Below are 16,914 nucleotides of genomic sequence, written 5' to 3'. Positions count from 1 at the left end.
AAGGGAGCAAAGCAGTGGACGGGGGTTGTCATGGGTTGATTGGTACTCTGCTTTTATTCGAAACCTTTTATTTCACAGACCCACTAAATGATTAAGTGCAAGTGGTGACCTTCAGCCTTCATCCTAAGTGTGGCCATCCGATTTCTCGCTGGGAGGAATCAGAAAACAGGGCTGCCTCATGGGGATGATTTGGCTCTCACTTCTCTGCAGGTTGCCCCAGGAAGTCATCATCTCAATTTGATCGAGAGGGGAAGGTACCTCCCCGGCTTTCAGTAGGGCAAGATGCTAACAAATGGCTTGTTGAGAATGTGATTGTGTTTCAGCTTATCTTTTGCCAGGGAAAGATGAGAGCCCCCCTTGGAGCTGAGCACTGAGTGAGTCCATGGGTGCTTTGTCGAGAGGGTAAGAACACGATGGGCAAAGCCACTGGGGCAGGCAGCGGGGGAAGGAGATCTTACGGTGTCCAAGGAGCGTGTGAAGCAATTTCCCACCCGTGTAGGTAACCATCGTGAAGGAGACAGCCACATCGGTTGGTGTGGGGCGTGCCGCATGCTGTCCAACTTCGAATTCCTCCTACAGTTTTTAAACTCATCACTCTCCTGTAAAAAATAATTTTCAGCCCCCTGGTGTTCCATCAAAATAAAGCCAAGCGTCAAAAGCAATAACGTCATGACCCTGCAGGATGGGAAGGTGTGGAGAATGATGGGGCATAAAAGGCAACAGGGGTTGAACATCTAGGGGAGCTACAGGCACCCATCACAATGGGGAGCCTAATGCAATAAGTTAAGCCTGAGGGGGATCAAGTTACTTCTGCACCTAGGGGGTGCACCATGTTAAGACTTCAACCTGCACAATTTAAAATGAACTAGTCTTTTTCATTCACACACATGGAAAGCAGAATTTTAATGGAAATTTCTCAGAACCTTCATAAACAAAGGAGTTCCAAACATCCACAGATGTTCTCTTCATATTTCCTATTCATGGTTTATGAGCCTCTTTTGATAAGTGTTTGATAAGGTTTGATAATGAACAAAAAGGAAATCTCTTGGATTTGGGCTCTCCAGTGGGTTTGATGGCAGTTTCCTGTCTGCGCCAGGGTGTGATGGCCCCCACATCATCGTCTGTCTATGAAAAGAAAAATCACATGTGATAGGAAAACGAAGTATCTTAATTTAACAGCAAATTGCAAATCTGTTTTTAATGGCACTGGAGTAAGAATCTGGTGTTAACTGTGATAAATTATACAGGTTTAATTATAAAATGGTAAAATGGCATCAAAAGCCATCTGCAGAATCTTTTCCGAAGATAAGATTCTTTCTAGGATTCGGAAAGGAGGAATTTATGTCATCAAGGTACTTAAACATCAACATCAAATTAATTGAAGTGTTTCAGAATGCTCAAACTTTCTGAGATTTTATGAGCTGTCTTCGCTACTGATTCCTTTCTCACAAGGGGCTAGACCTCTCGCTGACCTCACATAAGCTAGAGAACTCTGAGAACTGCACCAAACTGCTGCTCTTCAGATGTCTTGTCCCCTCAAAGAGGCTGTGACCCATCAGGCCACGGAGTCATTCTTAGCCACGCCCGCGTCTCCCAGCAAATCTAGCCCCGGGTTTCACTGAGCTTTAATGTAAGGATTGAAAGGAGCAGGCTCAGGGGAAGGGGCCCCGGTGAGACCAGAGGTCCCCATTTGTCAACAGCCCAACACTTAAAAGGTGGGGACATGCTCGGGGTCTCTCCCTTCTAGCCCAGAGAGCACCTGCGCGTGAATCCGAATAAGGCACCTCTCCGCAACGACTTTCTTGCCATCTGCCAGGCAGCCGTTGCAATCAATATGGAGATTTTCCGTGGCTGTGTGTGAGGGGCATCTCCTTGGATACAGTGCCGCTGCGTGCTGTACGTGTCCCAGAGCCGATGGCCAGGCCGCCGTGTGCCACGCACTGGGCTGGACCAGGCTGAAATGCCCAATTGCCCATGCCACCATTTGCTTTTGTCTACTAAATGGGATATTTAAAGCTTTAATTTGACATTTTTTTTTTTCCTCTTTGGGCTTTTATTTACCAAGTTAATTGTTTACTTAACTAAAGCCTTTGGCTTTAATCACAGTCATTAGCACGGAAATGCTGGTTGTCTAGCCTAGCACCCAGCGGGAGAGCTGCGTCAGTACATTCAAGCCTTTCTTCATTTATCTTTGGAGTATAATAAAATATTTTTAGGCAAGCCAAAAAGAAAGTGAGTGTCGATAAAAGGTGACACAGAACCTAATATACAAATTGTTTCATATCAAGGCTTGAAGATTGCCACCAGTGCTACCTTCTTTCCTTCCGTTCTGCCTCCGATGAAAACATCTGAGGGGTCCTGCTCAGGGTTGCTGGGCTTAAAGCTCGGGGAGAACTGGATTTTTATTTTTTGGCCGGTGGGCAGGGTTAAGAGTGGCAGGAGTAACTGGGCTTTATTCATCCTATGGGTTCATGATCAATTTATGCAGGTTTTCAATGGTAAAAAATAGCACCCGATCTTCTAAAAAGCCCTTGATATACTATGGAATTTGATTATAAACTAGTCCATTGCTTGAAATTCAACACAGGGCAGGGACTCAAAGGCGCCGAGTGCCTGACATCTCCAAAGAATCTCATTTTTAGGCAGATTTACTTGCAGGACGGTCCTGTGTGTGGCGGCCTCAGCAAGGCTTCAGAACGCTTTGTGTCACGGTTATCCAGTGTGTGCTTTTTGAGAGTGGGAGCTCAATCCCTTCGTATGTTCGTGCTTATTTCGGGACTGCAGTGACGCAGGCTCCAGGGCATTACAGGTTCGGTGGATTCGAGATGAGGGTCTGTCCTTTTGGACTCCTGCATTGTCCCATCTCAGGCCACCTGGTGGCCGCTCAAGGCACGTCCTGAGGGGTTTCCCAGCAGCTCGCAGGAGGATGCAGGCTTCGCTCAGAAAATAAGCCAATTTTGTGTGATGATCCACAACCCCAGGCACACTTACGGTGTTGTTTGTGATCATAATTTCTGGATTCGATTTCCAGAATCGAATTGTTTGGTGCTACTTGATGGGAGGCCTGGACTGTTGTTGACTTCTCCCTCAACTGAATAAACCGCCCAGGGCAGAAGAAAGGAAGCTTTTGTTTGAGAGCTGGTAGAATCTGGGTGCTCTGGCTCGCCGCTCCTGACTGGGATAGAATAGCCCAGAAGCTTGCCTCCCTCTTCATTCTCTCTCTCTCTCTCTCCCCTCCCCCCATGCCTAAGGAGAAATCGGTTGTTCCAACTTCTAGCTTTTTTATTCCATCAGAACTCAAGTCTCAGACGCCAGTTATCTCTACAACCTTCCGATGGATTTCATAAGTCTTTAAAAACAAATTCTCCGGTTAAGTTATTTTCCATTCTTGTGGCTACCAGCCTGCTTGGAAAGGGCTTGCAAATTCTATATCGTTTCAAGCCAGCGCCTGCCGGGCACCAGGCCGGGTGCTGGTGCCCATGCTTTCTGTGCCTTAGATCAGGGAGTCCCAGGGAGTGAGACCTCTTACCCTCTTGGCGCGTACAGAAGCAAGGTAGGCAAAGTCTAGAAAGGTGGCCAGGGTCACCTGTTCTTGATTGACCTCCACACTCTCTTTTTCTCCCCACCCGGTGACAGGAAGCTTGGCTCCGGTCAGTAAGTGTTTACTGGGCACCTGCTGTGTGCCAGGCACGAGGCTAGGCTCGGGGAGCCAAAGGCAAATATGGCCTGGCCTCTGTCCTCAAAGAGCTTATGTCCCGCCGACCACACTGCCTCACTGGCTAGCTGTCATTAGTGGATTAGAGAAGAACAGATTGGCTTAGTTAGGCCTTCAAGGCCCCTGCCTGCCTCATCCAGCTCCCACTCTGTCCTCTCCCCATTGCCCAGCCTGGACTCCTGCCAGGAGCCTCTGCGGGGGTGACCTTGCCGACTCATGGACTCCCACTGCGGAACGGCAGTACCCTGGCCCGTTCCTCCCCCGCCCCGGTCAAACCTCTGCCAGTTACTTTGTCCTCACATAGGCATCCATAGCCCTCTTGTGATCCAGGCCTTCTAGCAGATTCAGACATGGATCCCGGTATGCGGTGTCAGTATATTGCAAAGGGGGTGGGTCACTTCACTGGGGTTAAAAGAAATGCATTCGGAGTTCAGGGGTCTAGGAGGACAGGGCAGGTTAAGGGTCTGTGTCCCCCCGGAACCAGGTCTGAGCCCTGGGAGAGTAAAAACCAGGCATAGGAGCCCATCCGGTTCTTTGTGGGGGTGCTAGAAGAGTCTCTGGATCTCCTGTCAGCCCTTGCTGGGGCACCCCTTGACTAACATCTCCCAGCCGGGAAGCTGTGATAAGTGGGTGGCCTCATAGGTGGTAGAGTGTAGGAGCAGAGACGGGTAGGGAGGTTGTTATGAGGCTATTGCAGACGTTCAGGGAGAACAGAACCCGGTAACCTCAGTGGGGGTTAGAATGCATTTGGTAAGAGGTAGAGTCCGGAGGTTCTTGATTGATGGAGCCTGTTCTGAGGGTTCTCGTTTGGGTAATGAGGGCAGAGGGGCCAGTGACCAGGAAAGGGGGAGAAGGGCGGGCTTTGCAGAGATGGGTTCCGTTGATTTATATCGGCATCCAAGTTCTGGAGTGGCTTCTGGTCAGTATCCCAGCACCCACCCCAAGGGCTAGAGATAGAAATTTGGCCATCATCAGCACATTTCAAAAGTCTCGAACTGGCTTTGTGCCCCGGGCCCCAGCCGGGCCCTTCTGCCCACGGCAGCCAGATTGATCTGTCTAAAAGCATCTTTTTTTGTACCTGTTGCCTGTTGAAAATCTAGGCAGAGATTTTCGGTGACTCACTATCTGGAGTGTGAAGGTCTAACCCCTCAGTGTCCGACTCCCCTCCATCTGATCCCTGCCTTTCTGGACCAGGACCCCTTTGGCACAGGTAACAGGAGTCCAGGGCAAACTAACTTAGGTCACAGGGGAGTTTGCTGGTGGTTGGAGTCAGCTGGGGCTTAGACGTGCGTGCTGCCGGGACACCCTCCATCTCTTGTTCCTCTTCTCTTTGCACGTGGATTTCATTCTCCACCAGTCGGCTGCACATGGTGGGTCAGTGTGAGGTGCAGCAACTGTATGCTTCTAGTCCCATGGCGCACCCCCCTCCGCCCCACATGGGGCCACAGCGACTTTTCTCATTGGGACAGGGAAACCCGAAGGCCAGTGAGATGGAGTAACTTGCCCAGGCTCCAGAGCAGAAGGGCAGGGATAAGTTCTGGGCTGTGTGTCTCCAGCGCTCAGGGCTGGGTTTCAACGGTTGCTCTGCGTGTGGTCTTCCGAGAGCACTGTGCCCTCCTGAGGGTAGGGCCCAGGGTGTCATCCCCTGCCGGCAAATATGTTGGCATATTGCTTGGCCATGATTGTTGATGGCCACAAAGTGATGCCTTTCCAGTCTTTCCCAGGTGATTTGCACAATTTACAATTCTATGGGAACTGGGAAGCTTTTCTTAGAGGTAGGAACAGAGTAAAATAAAAATTATAATGCAGATGACATCTTTTTCTAATCGGCTCTGCTGTCTCCTGCATACAAATGAGTGTCACGCCTTCTCTGGGGCTTTCCCACAGCTTACTGTGTGCACACCCTCCATCGTCCCCAAACTTAGGAGCGCAGACCTCCTCTGAGGAGGCCCCGGGCCTATTGTTGCGCCTGATTTGAAATGCAGGCGCTAATGTCAGGCAGCCCTTGCGAGAGGAGACCCCGCGCTCTGTTCCTCCTGGGCTGGAACAGCTTTTTCTTTCTGGGAGAGTTGTTGAAATGTGGGTTTCCGTGTTAACGTTCCCAGCACGTTTGTGGAACTGGCTCTGCACGTCCAGAATGTGTTTCCCGACCATCCCCTGGGCTCTGGCTGTTGCAGCCAGTCAAGAACAGACTTGCTGGGGCTGTGTGGGGCTGCAGAGACGTTCAGTCCAGATTCAGGGCGATAGGCATGATTTTTGGAGCAGGCCGCAGCAAGCTTGGACTGATCCTGGCGGTGTAGCCGGACCAGAGGTGGTGGGCGGGCGGGCGTGCGAGGCAGCTCGTGGACACGTGGCTGGTTTCCTTAACTGCTTCCCTCCCAGGCACCCACCCCCTACGCATCTGTGCATCAGACTGAAAGCACCTCTGGGGTGAAGTGTTTCTTTTCTGTAACCAGATGGGTAGCATTCTGGTATGTCTCTGATAACAGTTAACCGTGCTGTGTTCCAGGGACGTTGTGAGTGCTTTCTCAAAATGGACCCATTCCATCCTGATTAACATCTCATCACGTACTATCATCCCCATTTTGCAGACCAGGAGCCTGAGGCTCTGTGGAGAGGTAAAGTCATTTAACCAAAGCCACACAGCCAGTCAGTGGCACGTGGCCCATGGATGGAGGGAGAGGGCTGGCCGTGCTTACGTACTGTGCTGTGGCGTCCGGGTTATTAAGAGGCTGGCAGCAGGAAGGAGGTAGCTGGACTCAGATTTCCCTGAAAAGCAACAATTCCGGTAACGAATGAATTTTCTAACTAAACTTCAGTTTGGTAGGACAGGTGTGGGCCTCATCCACCCCCTGCATTTGCCCTAGTTATCAACTCACCTCCCTCATCTCAGCCCCCAGAACTAATGACTGGGACAAGATGAAATTTTGGAAGTGGAGCCATGTGAGTGGGAAACCATGATATAGTAGTTACCTCCCTCTCTTTCTTTAGGTATTCTGATTACTTAATTTACGTCCATAGCCCCTTTTCTTGCACCCCTCCCCTCCCCCAGAGAGAACTCTCAAATTTCTGGTAGATCCAATTCAGGCAAAGCCTCGGAGTAGGAGACGTGGGGCCCGCCCACATCTTTCTCTCCTGGGGGCCGTGGGTGGATCTGGTCACTCGAATGAACCTGGCAGAGCTCACGGGCAGAATGTTCTTGATCTAAAGCCTAGCAGCTCCGCTTTCTCTGGAGGGTGCACCCCAGGTACTGTGGGGGGTGGGGGAGCTCAGCATGGCTGGATCCGGAGCCTGCACTGGGGGCTAGAGAAACTGGACTCTGCCTCCAGCCCACCCACTGCCACCTCCTCTCCTCAACATAAGGAGCTCGGGTAACACAGAATCAGACTTGCCTTCTAGGCATGAAGTTCCAGTTCAGGGGAGAGCAGTTAGAGAACTTGAGCATGGAGGAGAAGGTGTGTACTATAATGTGCTTGTTAGTAACATTTATAGCATCTGGGTGAGATAGCAATTATTCATGGGTTTTCTTGCTATCTGTCTCTCTGGTGGTTGAAGAACATAAAATGCAAAGGGCCAGTGAGGACTGCTTTCCATTCAGTGTAAACTTGCTGAGAGAGCCCAGCTAGATGGTACCGGCTCTGGGTGCCACAGTGCCCTCTGTCACAGATGCCCGCTGGCCCGTGCTCGCAGAAGACTGAGAATGACTCGGGTCCAGTCTTAGAGGCACATTGAGTTCATAAGATGTCTGCAGAAACAAATGGGAAAGCGTTGGGAAAGATGAGCTGGGAGATGAGCCTCAACAGCGGGGACAGATTGGTATGAAGGGGTTGTGTGCTCTTTACTCTCCCGAGATGGGAGGGCGCTGGAGGGCGGGGACCTGTACTTCCTCTTCGGCAGGTCTCATGCATACTTCTGGGCCGGGCATAAGATAATGATGCATGTAACTGTGGGAGTAGGGACTTCTCTCTTCTGCTCTTTCCTCAGAAGGTAATCTCAGGAAGGCCAGGAGGCTTCTTAGGGCATTAGTGTAATCAGTCAGAACTTCAAAGGACGCCGGTGAGGACACCGAAGAGATAAAGCCATTGCCAAGGGCAGTGGTACTGCTGTGTTACCCTAAATTGCTAGAATTTCTTTTGCGGCCCCAAAGACCCCAGAACTAGCCTAGGCCATGCCTGAAATGGCTGCATTTCAGAGGGAAATTCATCTTCGGTCCAGATGGCCGCAGTTAAGTGGAGGGGCGCACTGTTAGCAGAAGTTCTGGTTGTTGGGGGCAAGCCGACAGAATTCTGCTGACATCACAGTCCCATGTGACCTATCCTGTGAAGCAGGAATGTCGTGCTTGGTCCCCAGGGAGCACAAATGTCCATCACAGTGCTCTCAAAGATGCAAATGGATGCATTTTGCCAAATTTTCCTACATGGTCACCCCTCACCCACCATGAAGTTGACAGCCCATCAAAGTCCTTATATATAGTGGCACAATCGTAGTTGGCAAGGGCAAGGCTCACAAAATATAGGCACTTTGGAAAAATAATTAGAAGATGCATTAATGTGTGTGATTTAAAGAGTATGTGAAAGTTCTAGAAGGCATTCACTCCCAAAATAACTACTGATGTAATCATGAGGGCGACCCTATGTGGGTGACTTTTGAATTGCCTTGTTCAGCTGTTTGAGAGATGTTGCCCACATCATCTGCTGAGGTGGAGGCTTCCGGAGGCCAGCCTGGCTCTTTTTAATGTAGTAGAACCGGCTCTCAATGGTTTGAAATGAAGAGCCCTTGCTTGCAATTGCTTGCTTGCTCTGGATCTGTCTCCCTCCCTCCCTCTCTTCCTCCTTCTCCCCTCTCCCCCAAATTATAAATCTAGTCAATTGTGTAACCTCCTGACTTTGCACAAATTATGCAAGAGCTTAAGGGCACAGTTTTTGAAGTCTGAGTTTCCATCTCAAGGGAGGGTCAATCTTTCTGACCCCCTTTTCTCCTCCCTTGGTACTTTCCTGCAGTGCCCTACCATGCCCCATCTCCACAGTCCACAGTGGGGGGAGAACAATAATTGTGGATTTTCCTCTAAGGAAGTAGGGCAAAAGTAACAAGATAGCAGATTTTATATTTCTGGTAACAAGTGTAAAGCGGTATTATTTCAAAATCTGGAATGAAGGATTGTTGTTTATAAAATGCTAAGAAATCTTGCTATTTGTGAAGGATGCTGAGAAGAAGAGAGAGGGGGTGATGGTGGGAAGTGGCCTGGGTATTGGGCATCAGGGAGGAAGGATACTGGCTGTAAAGAGAAATAAGGGAACAGCTTTTTGGGTCTGGGTGAATACAGTTTGAGTGGAGGGTTACACAGGGGGTATGACTCCTGATGACTACATTTTCAGAGCTCGGGCCAAGAAGAAGTGGGCCCAGGGCACAGTACAAGGGATTCAGGCTCTGCGTAAAGACTGTCAGTGTGGCCAAATAGAAGCTAGGGTCATAGTATGGGTTAGGATTTTAGTTCAGCTGCCAGTAACAGGAACAACCAAAATATGGGCTCAAACAGGACAGAAGATCACACGAAATATCTGGAGGTGGGCAATCTGGGACCGTTGTGAGGGATCTGGGCCTGTTGGGGCCTCTGCTGCCCCATTTGGAGGATGCAGCTCCCTCCTCGTGTCCAAGATGGCGGCGCAGTTCCAGCCGTCACATCTCAGCTTAGAAGTCCTGCTAAGCGGCAGTGCGCCTTTCCTTGGCCAAGGAAAATTGGGGAATGACATCCTTTAGTTGTGTGGCAACATGCTCAGCTGACATGGGGCTTCGAATAGTTTGAGAATGAAGAGGAGAAGCTCTGTAACGAAGAAAAGGCCAGAGAGACCTCATCTTGGGGTATTGGTTCATTCAGTGACCAAGGAGAGCCTAATACGTTCAGGCATTGCTGCAGGGCGGTAGGAAGGCAGGTGGGTTTTTGCTCTCGTGAAACTTAAAATCCAGTGGGAGGCAAGACAGATAATAAACTATCAGTGAATGCGGCCTGGTTGACAATCTGCATTCTGGACTCAAGTCTTCCCAATGAGCTGTGTTTAGATGTGACTGGGCATAATTGATGGATGTGGGATGCTGCAGACGCCTGTGGGCAGCTGGCATGGCCCACGTGGGCATCTCTGCGGTGCAGGAGTCCACTCTGTGGGGCAGGGTGGTGGGAAAGCGGAGCGGGAGAAGTGAGCAGTTGGGAAACCAGAGCCCCACCCTGAGCGGCCCTGAATCCTCTGCAGCCGGCGCCCTCCTGGGCCAGTGTGCCCACAGAGACTTGAGGGCTGTAAAAATCCCAAGTCTGTTTCCTTTCCCTTGGGTGCAGCCTCTTCCCTGGCTGAGGTGCAGAGTAGTGGGATGAGAATCCGGTGATTCCTAGAGGCTTTTGAGGCCAAGTTGGGGAACTTGGGAAAACACAAGGACCCAGCGTTTTCCTGCTCCCATGACCTTCAGCCAGTGATCCGTGAGCCTGGTTTTGCTGGGAACCAGGCAGGTGTCCAAGTTCAGCTCCCATGAAAGTGGGCGTGGATTCTAAATGAAACCTGGAGCCAGCGTGGCCCTCCCGGACTCCCGCCCCGGCCACCGTGCGGCGACCTATATCCGCGATTCTCAAACCCTCAGAGGCGAGACACCAGTTTTTTAAGTTTCAAGTTCTAATCTGTCATAAAAATGAAATATCAGAAAAATGAAATTAAAAAGACAAAATACACAGAGTCAGACTTGTGTTGTTAGATTCAAGAGACAAAATTCTTCTGAAGGCTTGCTCTAAATGTTTCTAAAGGTGAACTCAGTTCCTGATTGCAGTTTGCCAGTAGCAAAGAATTCGGGGCCATTACCATCATCAGCCTGGGGACTGCGCTTTGGACGGCTGTCCTTCCCGGCTCCGGACCATGGGCCATCCGAGGACGGCTGTCCTTCCTGGCTCCGTGTGCGGACAGTCCCCAGGGAGAAGGAGGAAGGTCCCCTGGCTGAGTTGTGCCTCCCTCCCCGCTCATCTCTCTGTGGCGCCCCCTAGCCAGCGCCCCTTGTCTTCAGCGGCTCTCGGAGCCCACTGATAACAGGAACAGCTCGCCCGTCTCCTCTCATAGTCCCCGTGTGTAGCTGAAAATGTTACTACATACTTGCAGCCGGAGAAGGGAAAGGTCACAGCTAATTGTAATCATTATCCAGGCTTCCCTACCTGCACGAGGCTTTTGGCATATCCTGGCTTGATTAGCCAAGCAGCTAACCGCGAGGCGGGCGGGCCTTTCCAGCTGGCGGGCCTGGCCGTCCCGGGCAGGGCGGGGGGACGTCACCGGTGATCCTGTGTTGCAGTTCTCCAAGGAGAGGCACATTATGGACAGGACCCCCGAGCGGCTGAAGAAGGAGCTGGAGGAGGAGCTGCTGCTGAGCGGCGAGGACCTGCGAAGCCACGCCTGGTACCATGGACGCATCCCCCGCCAGGTACCCGCGCCTTCCTGCCAGTGCGCGCCCGGCCAGCCTCAAACGCCACCACACTGCCCACCCCGCGGGCTCACCCTCCAGTGCCACCCCCCCGGCGGAGCAAGCCCCAGTTCAGCTAAAAGCAAATATAATAAAGCGGACTGTAGTAACATAGGTCTGTCTCCAAGGAGACCTTGGGAAGAACAAAGGTCAGGAACCCAAAGCACATGTCCCCGGGCCCGGGAGGTGGATGGAGGAAAGGCCGGTGTTCTGCGGTCTGCAAAGCCGGAGCGGGCCGGAGGCCGTGGCCGCAGGGGGAGCATCTGAGGAGGTACGAGGCTGGCCTGTGGTTCAGATCACTGAACTCCTGGCCGGCTGCCGGCAGCCTCCTACCGTCTGGAGCTTCTCTCTTAAGGCAGTAGTTTAATTTCAGGGGAAGAGAGCGTATCGTCAGGGCGGGTGGCACAGGGCAGCAAGGCCGCCAGTGCCCTCGTGGGGCTGGTGACTGTTCATGCTCCATCCCTCTCCTGCCTGGGCCCCTGGCTGGAGCTAGGAAGTAGAGGAATTATACCAGCGACCCCAGCCCCCCCAGCCTAGAATGTACTCTGTGTGATTGTCTTTTGGGGTGATAGGCGTGAGTGGTTTTTTTTAAGAGTATGGAAACTGAAAAATGTAAGTGCAGAATCAGGGTGTAGAATTTCTCTTGGGTTTTTATCGTAACCTGATCTGGCCAGTCATTCACCCAGGACAACATGACCGAAAAGGGATGGGTGGGGGGTGGGGGGAAGGGCATCATATTGTGACAATTTTTTTTAGCGTAGCAGATTTCTCAGCACTATCAAAGAAATAATCCCTATTCTAACTTCCTTTTTTTTTTTTTTAGTTTAAAATTGATTCACAATTGTAGACTGGGTGGCTCAGTTGTTAAGCGTCTGCCTTCGGCCCAGGTCATGATCCCAAGGTCCTGGGATCGAGCCCCGCATCGGGCTCCCTGCTCAGTGGGAAGCCTGCTTCTCCCTCTCCCACTCCCCCCTGCTTGTGTTCCCTCTCTCTCTGTGTCTCTCTCTGTCAAATAAAATATTTAAAAAAAAATAAAAAATAAAATTGTAGACTATACAGAGTATAAAATGAAGAAAATGAAACTCTCACCCATAATTTTCTCTCCTGGAGATAGCCACTCTGAACATTTTGATATAATTCCTCCTCCCAGGCTTTGCAAGTATGAGATCATACCACATAGACTTTTGCAGCCCATTGTCTTCATTTAATGATACATTCTGGGCATTTTCTTCTGCCGTAAGATAGTCTTCTACACCATCCTACATTGTGTGTATGTCCATTGTATGCGTGTCCCACTCTTTGGTGGGCACCCTCACCAACATCCTTTAAGATAACTACTATGTTTATAATTATTTCCTCAGGCTCAGTCCCAAGAAATGGAATTTCTGTGTGAAAACACATTTTTAAGGCAAAGATACAATTTTAAGGTAACCATGGTAGCACACTCTTCTACGCAAACTGATCCAATGTTGGAATATCCTGGGAGAAATGTCAAAGTTTTATGAAACTGATGACCGTCACCACCATCCTTCTCTTTATTGTGATCATAAACTTTGTTTCCCACTTGCAACGAGTATAGATTTTCAGCCACACATCATTTCAGGTTGTCGAAGGGCACACTGTAACAGTAATAATGGTAGTTACAGCTAACACTTTACTCCATTAAATCTTTGTAGCTATTGCGTAGGTGACATTATCCCCATTTTACAGGTGATGTAACTAAACCACAAAGAGATGTAACTTGTCCAAAGTCACCCAGTAGAGCCAGAATGCAAACCCAGGCGGTCTGGCTCTGGGAACGACCATCTCCAACACAGTACAGATCCTCCTTTTGCTATAAACATCAGCATCTCCATAGTTAACAATTTTTGAGCACCTACCACGTTCCAGGCACTGTCTGGTGCTTTGCATAGATTATGTATGCAAATATATAATCCGCCAGTGAGATGAGACACGGAGCTGACTTGGTGACAGGCCCTCCAGCGAGTGGCGTGCCCAGCACCGCACTCAAGTCTCCACTTCTACAGTGCCTGGCCTCCCCCTGCGTGTGGACCCCTCCTCCCAGCCAACAAAACCCGCTCCTCCGCCTGTTGGGGGTGGGGAGGGATCAGGCTCCCTGGCCATGCCTTTTCTCCTTTCTTTTGTTTTCTGTCATTTTACTTGCTTCAGGTCTGCGTACACGTCGTCTTCTTATGACACCCCCCTGACCACCCTGTCTCAGAGAGCAGCCCTCGTCCCCTCCCAGGCACTTCTTATCTCCCTTGCCGGTTGACTTCTTCCTTCCCTCTACAACACCCGACATACCACACCTGCTGCTTACTTGCCTTCGCCCAGGTAGACTGGGGGGAGCTCTGCGCCGGTGGGGACGCTGGCCCGCCTCCCTCCCTCCGGGGGCCCGGCGCCCACAGTAGTCCTCGGCGCACGGTAGGTGGGCGGCTACTAGTTCTAGGTGCAGGAGGGGGTCTTCTGAGAATCTGACGTTTGAAAAACTCAAGAGCTGCCTGAAGAGGAAGAGACAGAGTAGCGTTGTCCTCCGTTGGCCCGGAGAAGCGGAGAGCGGTGCCGCTTTGAAAAGGAATGTTCGCTTGCCTCTCCGACCCCTCACCGTTTTGTCCCCAAGGTGTCAGAAAACCTCGTGCAGCGGGATGGCGACTTCCTGGTTCGTGACTCTCTGTCCAGCCCCGGGAACTTCGTCCTGACCTGTCAGTGGAAGAACCTGGCTCAGCACTTCAAGATCCACCGGACGGTGCTGCGGCTCAGCGAGGCCTACAGCCGTGTGCAGTACCAGTTTGAGACGGAGAGCTTCGACTCCATCCCCGGCCTGGTGCGCTGCTACGTGGGCAACCGCCGGCCCGTCTCCCAGCAGAGCGGCGCCATCATCTTCCAGCCCATCAACAGGACGGTGCCCCTGCGCTGCCTGCAGGAGCGCTACGGCACCTCCCCGGGCCGGGACCCGGACGGCAGCCTGGCCGACGGCAGGCCGGACGTTGGCAAGAGGCTGAGCCTCTCCGTGGGCGGCGTCCAGGCCCGGGAGCAGAGCTCGCCCAAGGGAAACCTCCTCAGGTGGGTCAGGGCCCCGTCGGGGGTGCGGGTGCTGGGGCCGACGGGGCCGCTCTGGACGGGCCCGGCCTTAGTGAGGCAGATGAGGGGCTCACCTGGGAACCGAGGAACAGTAGGTGTTGCTGAGAATGCCAAGTGTTACTGGAATAGCTGTCATGGGGGATGAGTTCCCGATTGAGTCGGTGCCCACGTGAAATGAGGCAGCTGCTGAGGAAGGGGAGGGTTGGCCAGGGGAGATTTGTGCAGAAAGGAGGATTCCGGCTGGTCTGAAGCCTAGGGGAAATTTGGACAGACCCTGCAGAGGGGAGGGCGTTCCAGGTGGGGGCTCAGCGTGAGCATGCGTGGAGCAGTAGGAGAGGATGAGAGTTGCTTCGAGTGGGTACATCGGTGGGCCTCAAGCAAAGGGCCCACGTAAGGGGCTGGGGGGGGCGGGCTCAGGAAGGTGACCCCAGCCAGATCATGGAGGCTTTAAAGCCGGGCTAAATGGTTTGAGGGAGCCCCAGAGACATGACATGGTGAATGTCCTGAGAATAGAGCAGGGTGGCGATGGGTTGCAGGGGCAGGGAGGGAGCTTGGCACAGGAAGACCAGTCAATGAGGCTGGAGAGTCAGGCTGTACAGGGGTAGTAGAGGGAGAGCCTGGGACCTTGGCTTCCTGGGACTCTTGTGCGTGTGGGGAAGGTTGGAGGAGGGCTCAGAGGGGATGGACTTCAGAGGAAAAACCAGTTGCTGCATCTGCAGGAAACTCGACTGTAGGCTTATCTCTGAGTGCCAGTGTCCAGCAACAGTTTGGGGGTTTGGGAGGGGGGTTCAGCCTGAAGGCTTAGATTAGGGCTTGGTCCACATGGAAAGGGTGGTTGACTCGGTGAGAGAAGGTGGGATTCCTAAAATGGGAGACACTGAGAGACTGGAGGGCTGTGCCCTGAACCTGGGGGTGGGAGAGAGAAGATTCCAGAGAACTGGATGCCCAGCTGAGGCGCCCTGCCCTCGATGACCAGTGGCGCGTGCTGTCTTCACATAGGACCCGTCTCTCATGGAGTTGGGTGTCCGTGCTGCTCTCTGCCCGTTCCAGAAAAGGAGAGCAGGGAAAAGGCGGGCCTGGCAGGGTGTAGATTAGCTCCAGCCCCTGAGTAACACAGCCCCCCTTCTCTGGCTCCCTGGCATCTAAACTTACACACCTAAACCTACATGTTTTATTGCGCTCACTGGTTTTCTTTCTGGACAGGAGGAAATGTCATAAACTGTAATTGGTAGACTGCAAAAATTCAGAAGCAAAACACAGGAGTCTGAGTAATACAAACTAGGCCGTGTGCTGCTACAGAGCTCCCGGTCCCTGTTAGTCAGAGTCTGGCTGTGGACGCTGCCTGCCTGGCCACAGATGCTGGTCCGCCACCGACCAAGCTACTTACCTTCTCTGGGCCTCACTTTCCCCAGCTGGAATGATGGGGTTTGTGAGGGTTAAAGGATCGAAGACTTGCAGAGTGCTTAGAACAATGCCAAAGGACTATGTAGGTGTGAATAATCATAATTAATATTATTTTCTGGAGGGCAGTAGAATGTAGGACTCAGTTGCAGGGAGGGAGGCAAGAACTGATACATAGAAATTCTCCTTTTCTTAGTAATAAGAATGGACTGGAGATCCCTTAAAAATATTAAAGGGGTACTTCTTCCTCTGTTTCTTTTGTGAGTGTGGGGATTGGCTGCTCAACGGAGGAAGAAAAAGGTAATGTCCTGACCAGAGCCAGGGAGTATTGGGCAATGCCCAGAACCCCTGCCCAGTGCGGTGCTGGGCAGGAAGGCCTGCCTCCTGGTCTGCCCTCAGGGACCCGGATTTAGAATAGAAATTTATTTTTTAAAGATAAGACATGAAAGACAGACTGAGAAAGCCTCTCGGTCAATGAGGCAGGCCTAACAGAGCCTGATTGCCCAGTGAAAGCAGAGTTTTTTAAGCCCTGCTACTTTTTGGGCAGCCGCAGGGCCGGGAATGTCTAACCGTGGGGGTGGGGTGGGCTCCGCAGGGAAGCGCCTCCTGCTGCCAAGCGCCCTGCCCTCTCCCTCCCCCGCCCCCCCCCACCCCGCGCCCTCGGGCGCCCGCACCTTCACTGACGTCAGGCCCGCTGGTTGGCCGGCTGGCGGGGTGCGCCCCAGGTGGGGGTTCTGGGCCAGTGGAGTCTGGCTGCTCTGAAGATCACTGCAGAAATACCGCTTGGCCGAAGCCATTGCCTTTTGGAATTTGCCCTCTGCCCTGCCTTATCTCTGAGGGGTTGCTGGAATTTCTCTGTTGCTGGGCGTTTGGGGTTTTTTTGGGGGGGTTTGTTTGCTTTTTTCCTTTGGTGCTTGCAAAGGTAGGAAAGAACTTTTCAATTTCTATAACCTAAGCTTGTGGGAGGGCTGATTAAAGTTCATTACAACTTGACTGGTGCGGTGCAGTCTCTTCTAGCAAAGAAGAGATTCTGTTTGTGGGGGCTAGAGAAACTCCCAGTCTGAATAGGCAGGGAAGCAGAGGGGTGCCAGCAAATTGTGTGGAGAGTGACATCTCTCCGCTTCCATGCGGGGGCTGCACCCTGTGCCTCCCAGCGCCCGGCTTAGTGAAGGCCTGGGCACTTCCCCAGCTCAGCAGGAGGCCGGCTGTGCGGCCCTCGTCCTTCCAGGAGG

At 52.0% G+C, this 16,914-nt stretch overlaps 1 protein-coding gene across 4 annotated transcripts in view; it reads left to right on the top strand.

Annotated features, from left to right (window-relative positions):
- The window catches only part of BCAR3 (BCAR3 adaptor protein, NSP family member), a 110,588-nt gene that overhangs the window by 69,157 nt on the left and 24,517 nt on the right, over positions 1-16,914 (top strand). For 3 of the 4 annotated variants that reach the window (XM_021690011.1, XM_021690012.2, XM_044914067.1), the window contains 2 exons: positions 11,033-11,161; positions 13,821-14,263. In XM_021690011.1, coding sequence (XP_021545686.1) covers positions 11,033-11,161; positions 13,821-14,263 — 572 coding nt within the window. Of the gene's footprint in view, positions 1-11,032; positions 11,162-13,820; positions 14,264-16,422; positions 16,605-16,914 lie in introns of those variants that run through there. The other variant, XM_021690013.2, reaches the window with a different exon arrangement.

This window comes from Neomonachus schauinslandi, chromosome 4, assembly GCF_002201575.2.
Source record: "Neomonachus schauinslandi chromosome 4, ASM220157v2, whole genome shotgun sequence".
NCBI classification, from domain to species: domain Eukaryota; kingdom Metazoa; phylum Chordata; class Mammalia; order Carnivora; family Phocidae; genus Neomonachus; species Neomonachus schauinslandi.
The sequence above is the reverse complement of the archived record's forward strand: the minus strand, read 5'-3'. Positions and strand labels throughout refer to the sequence as shown.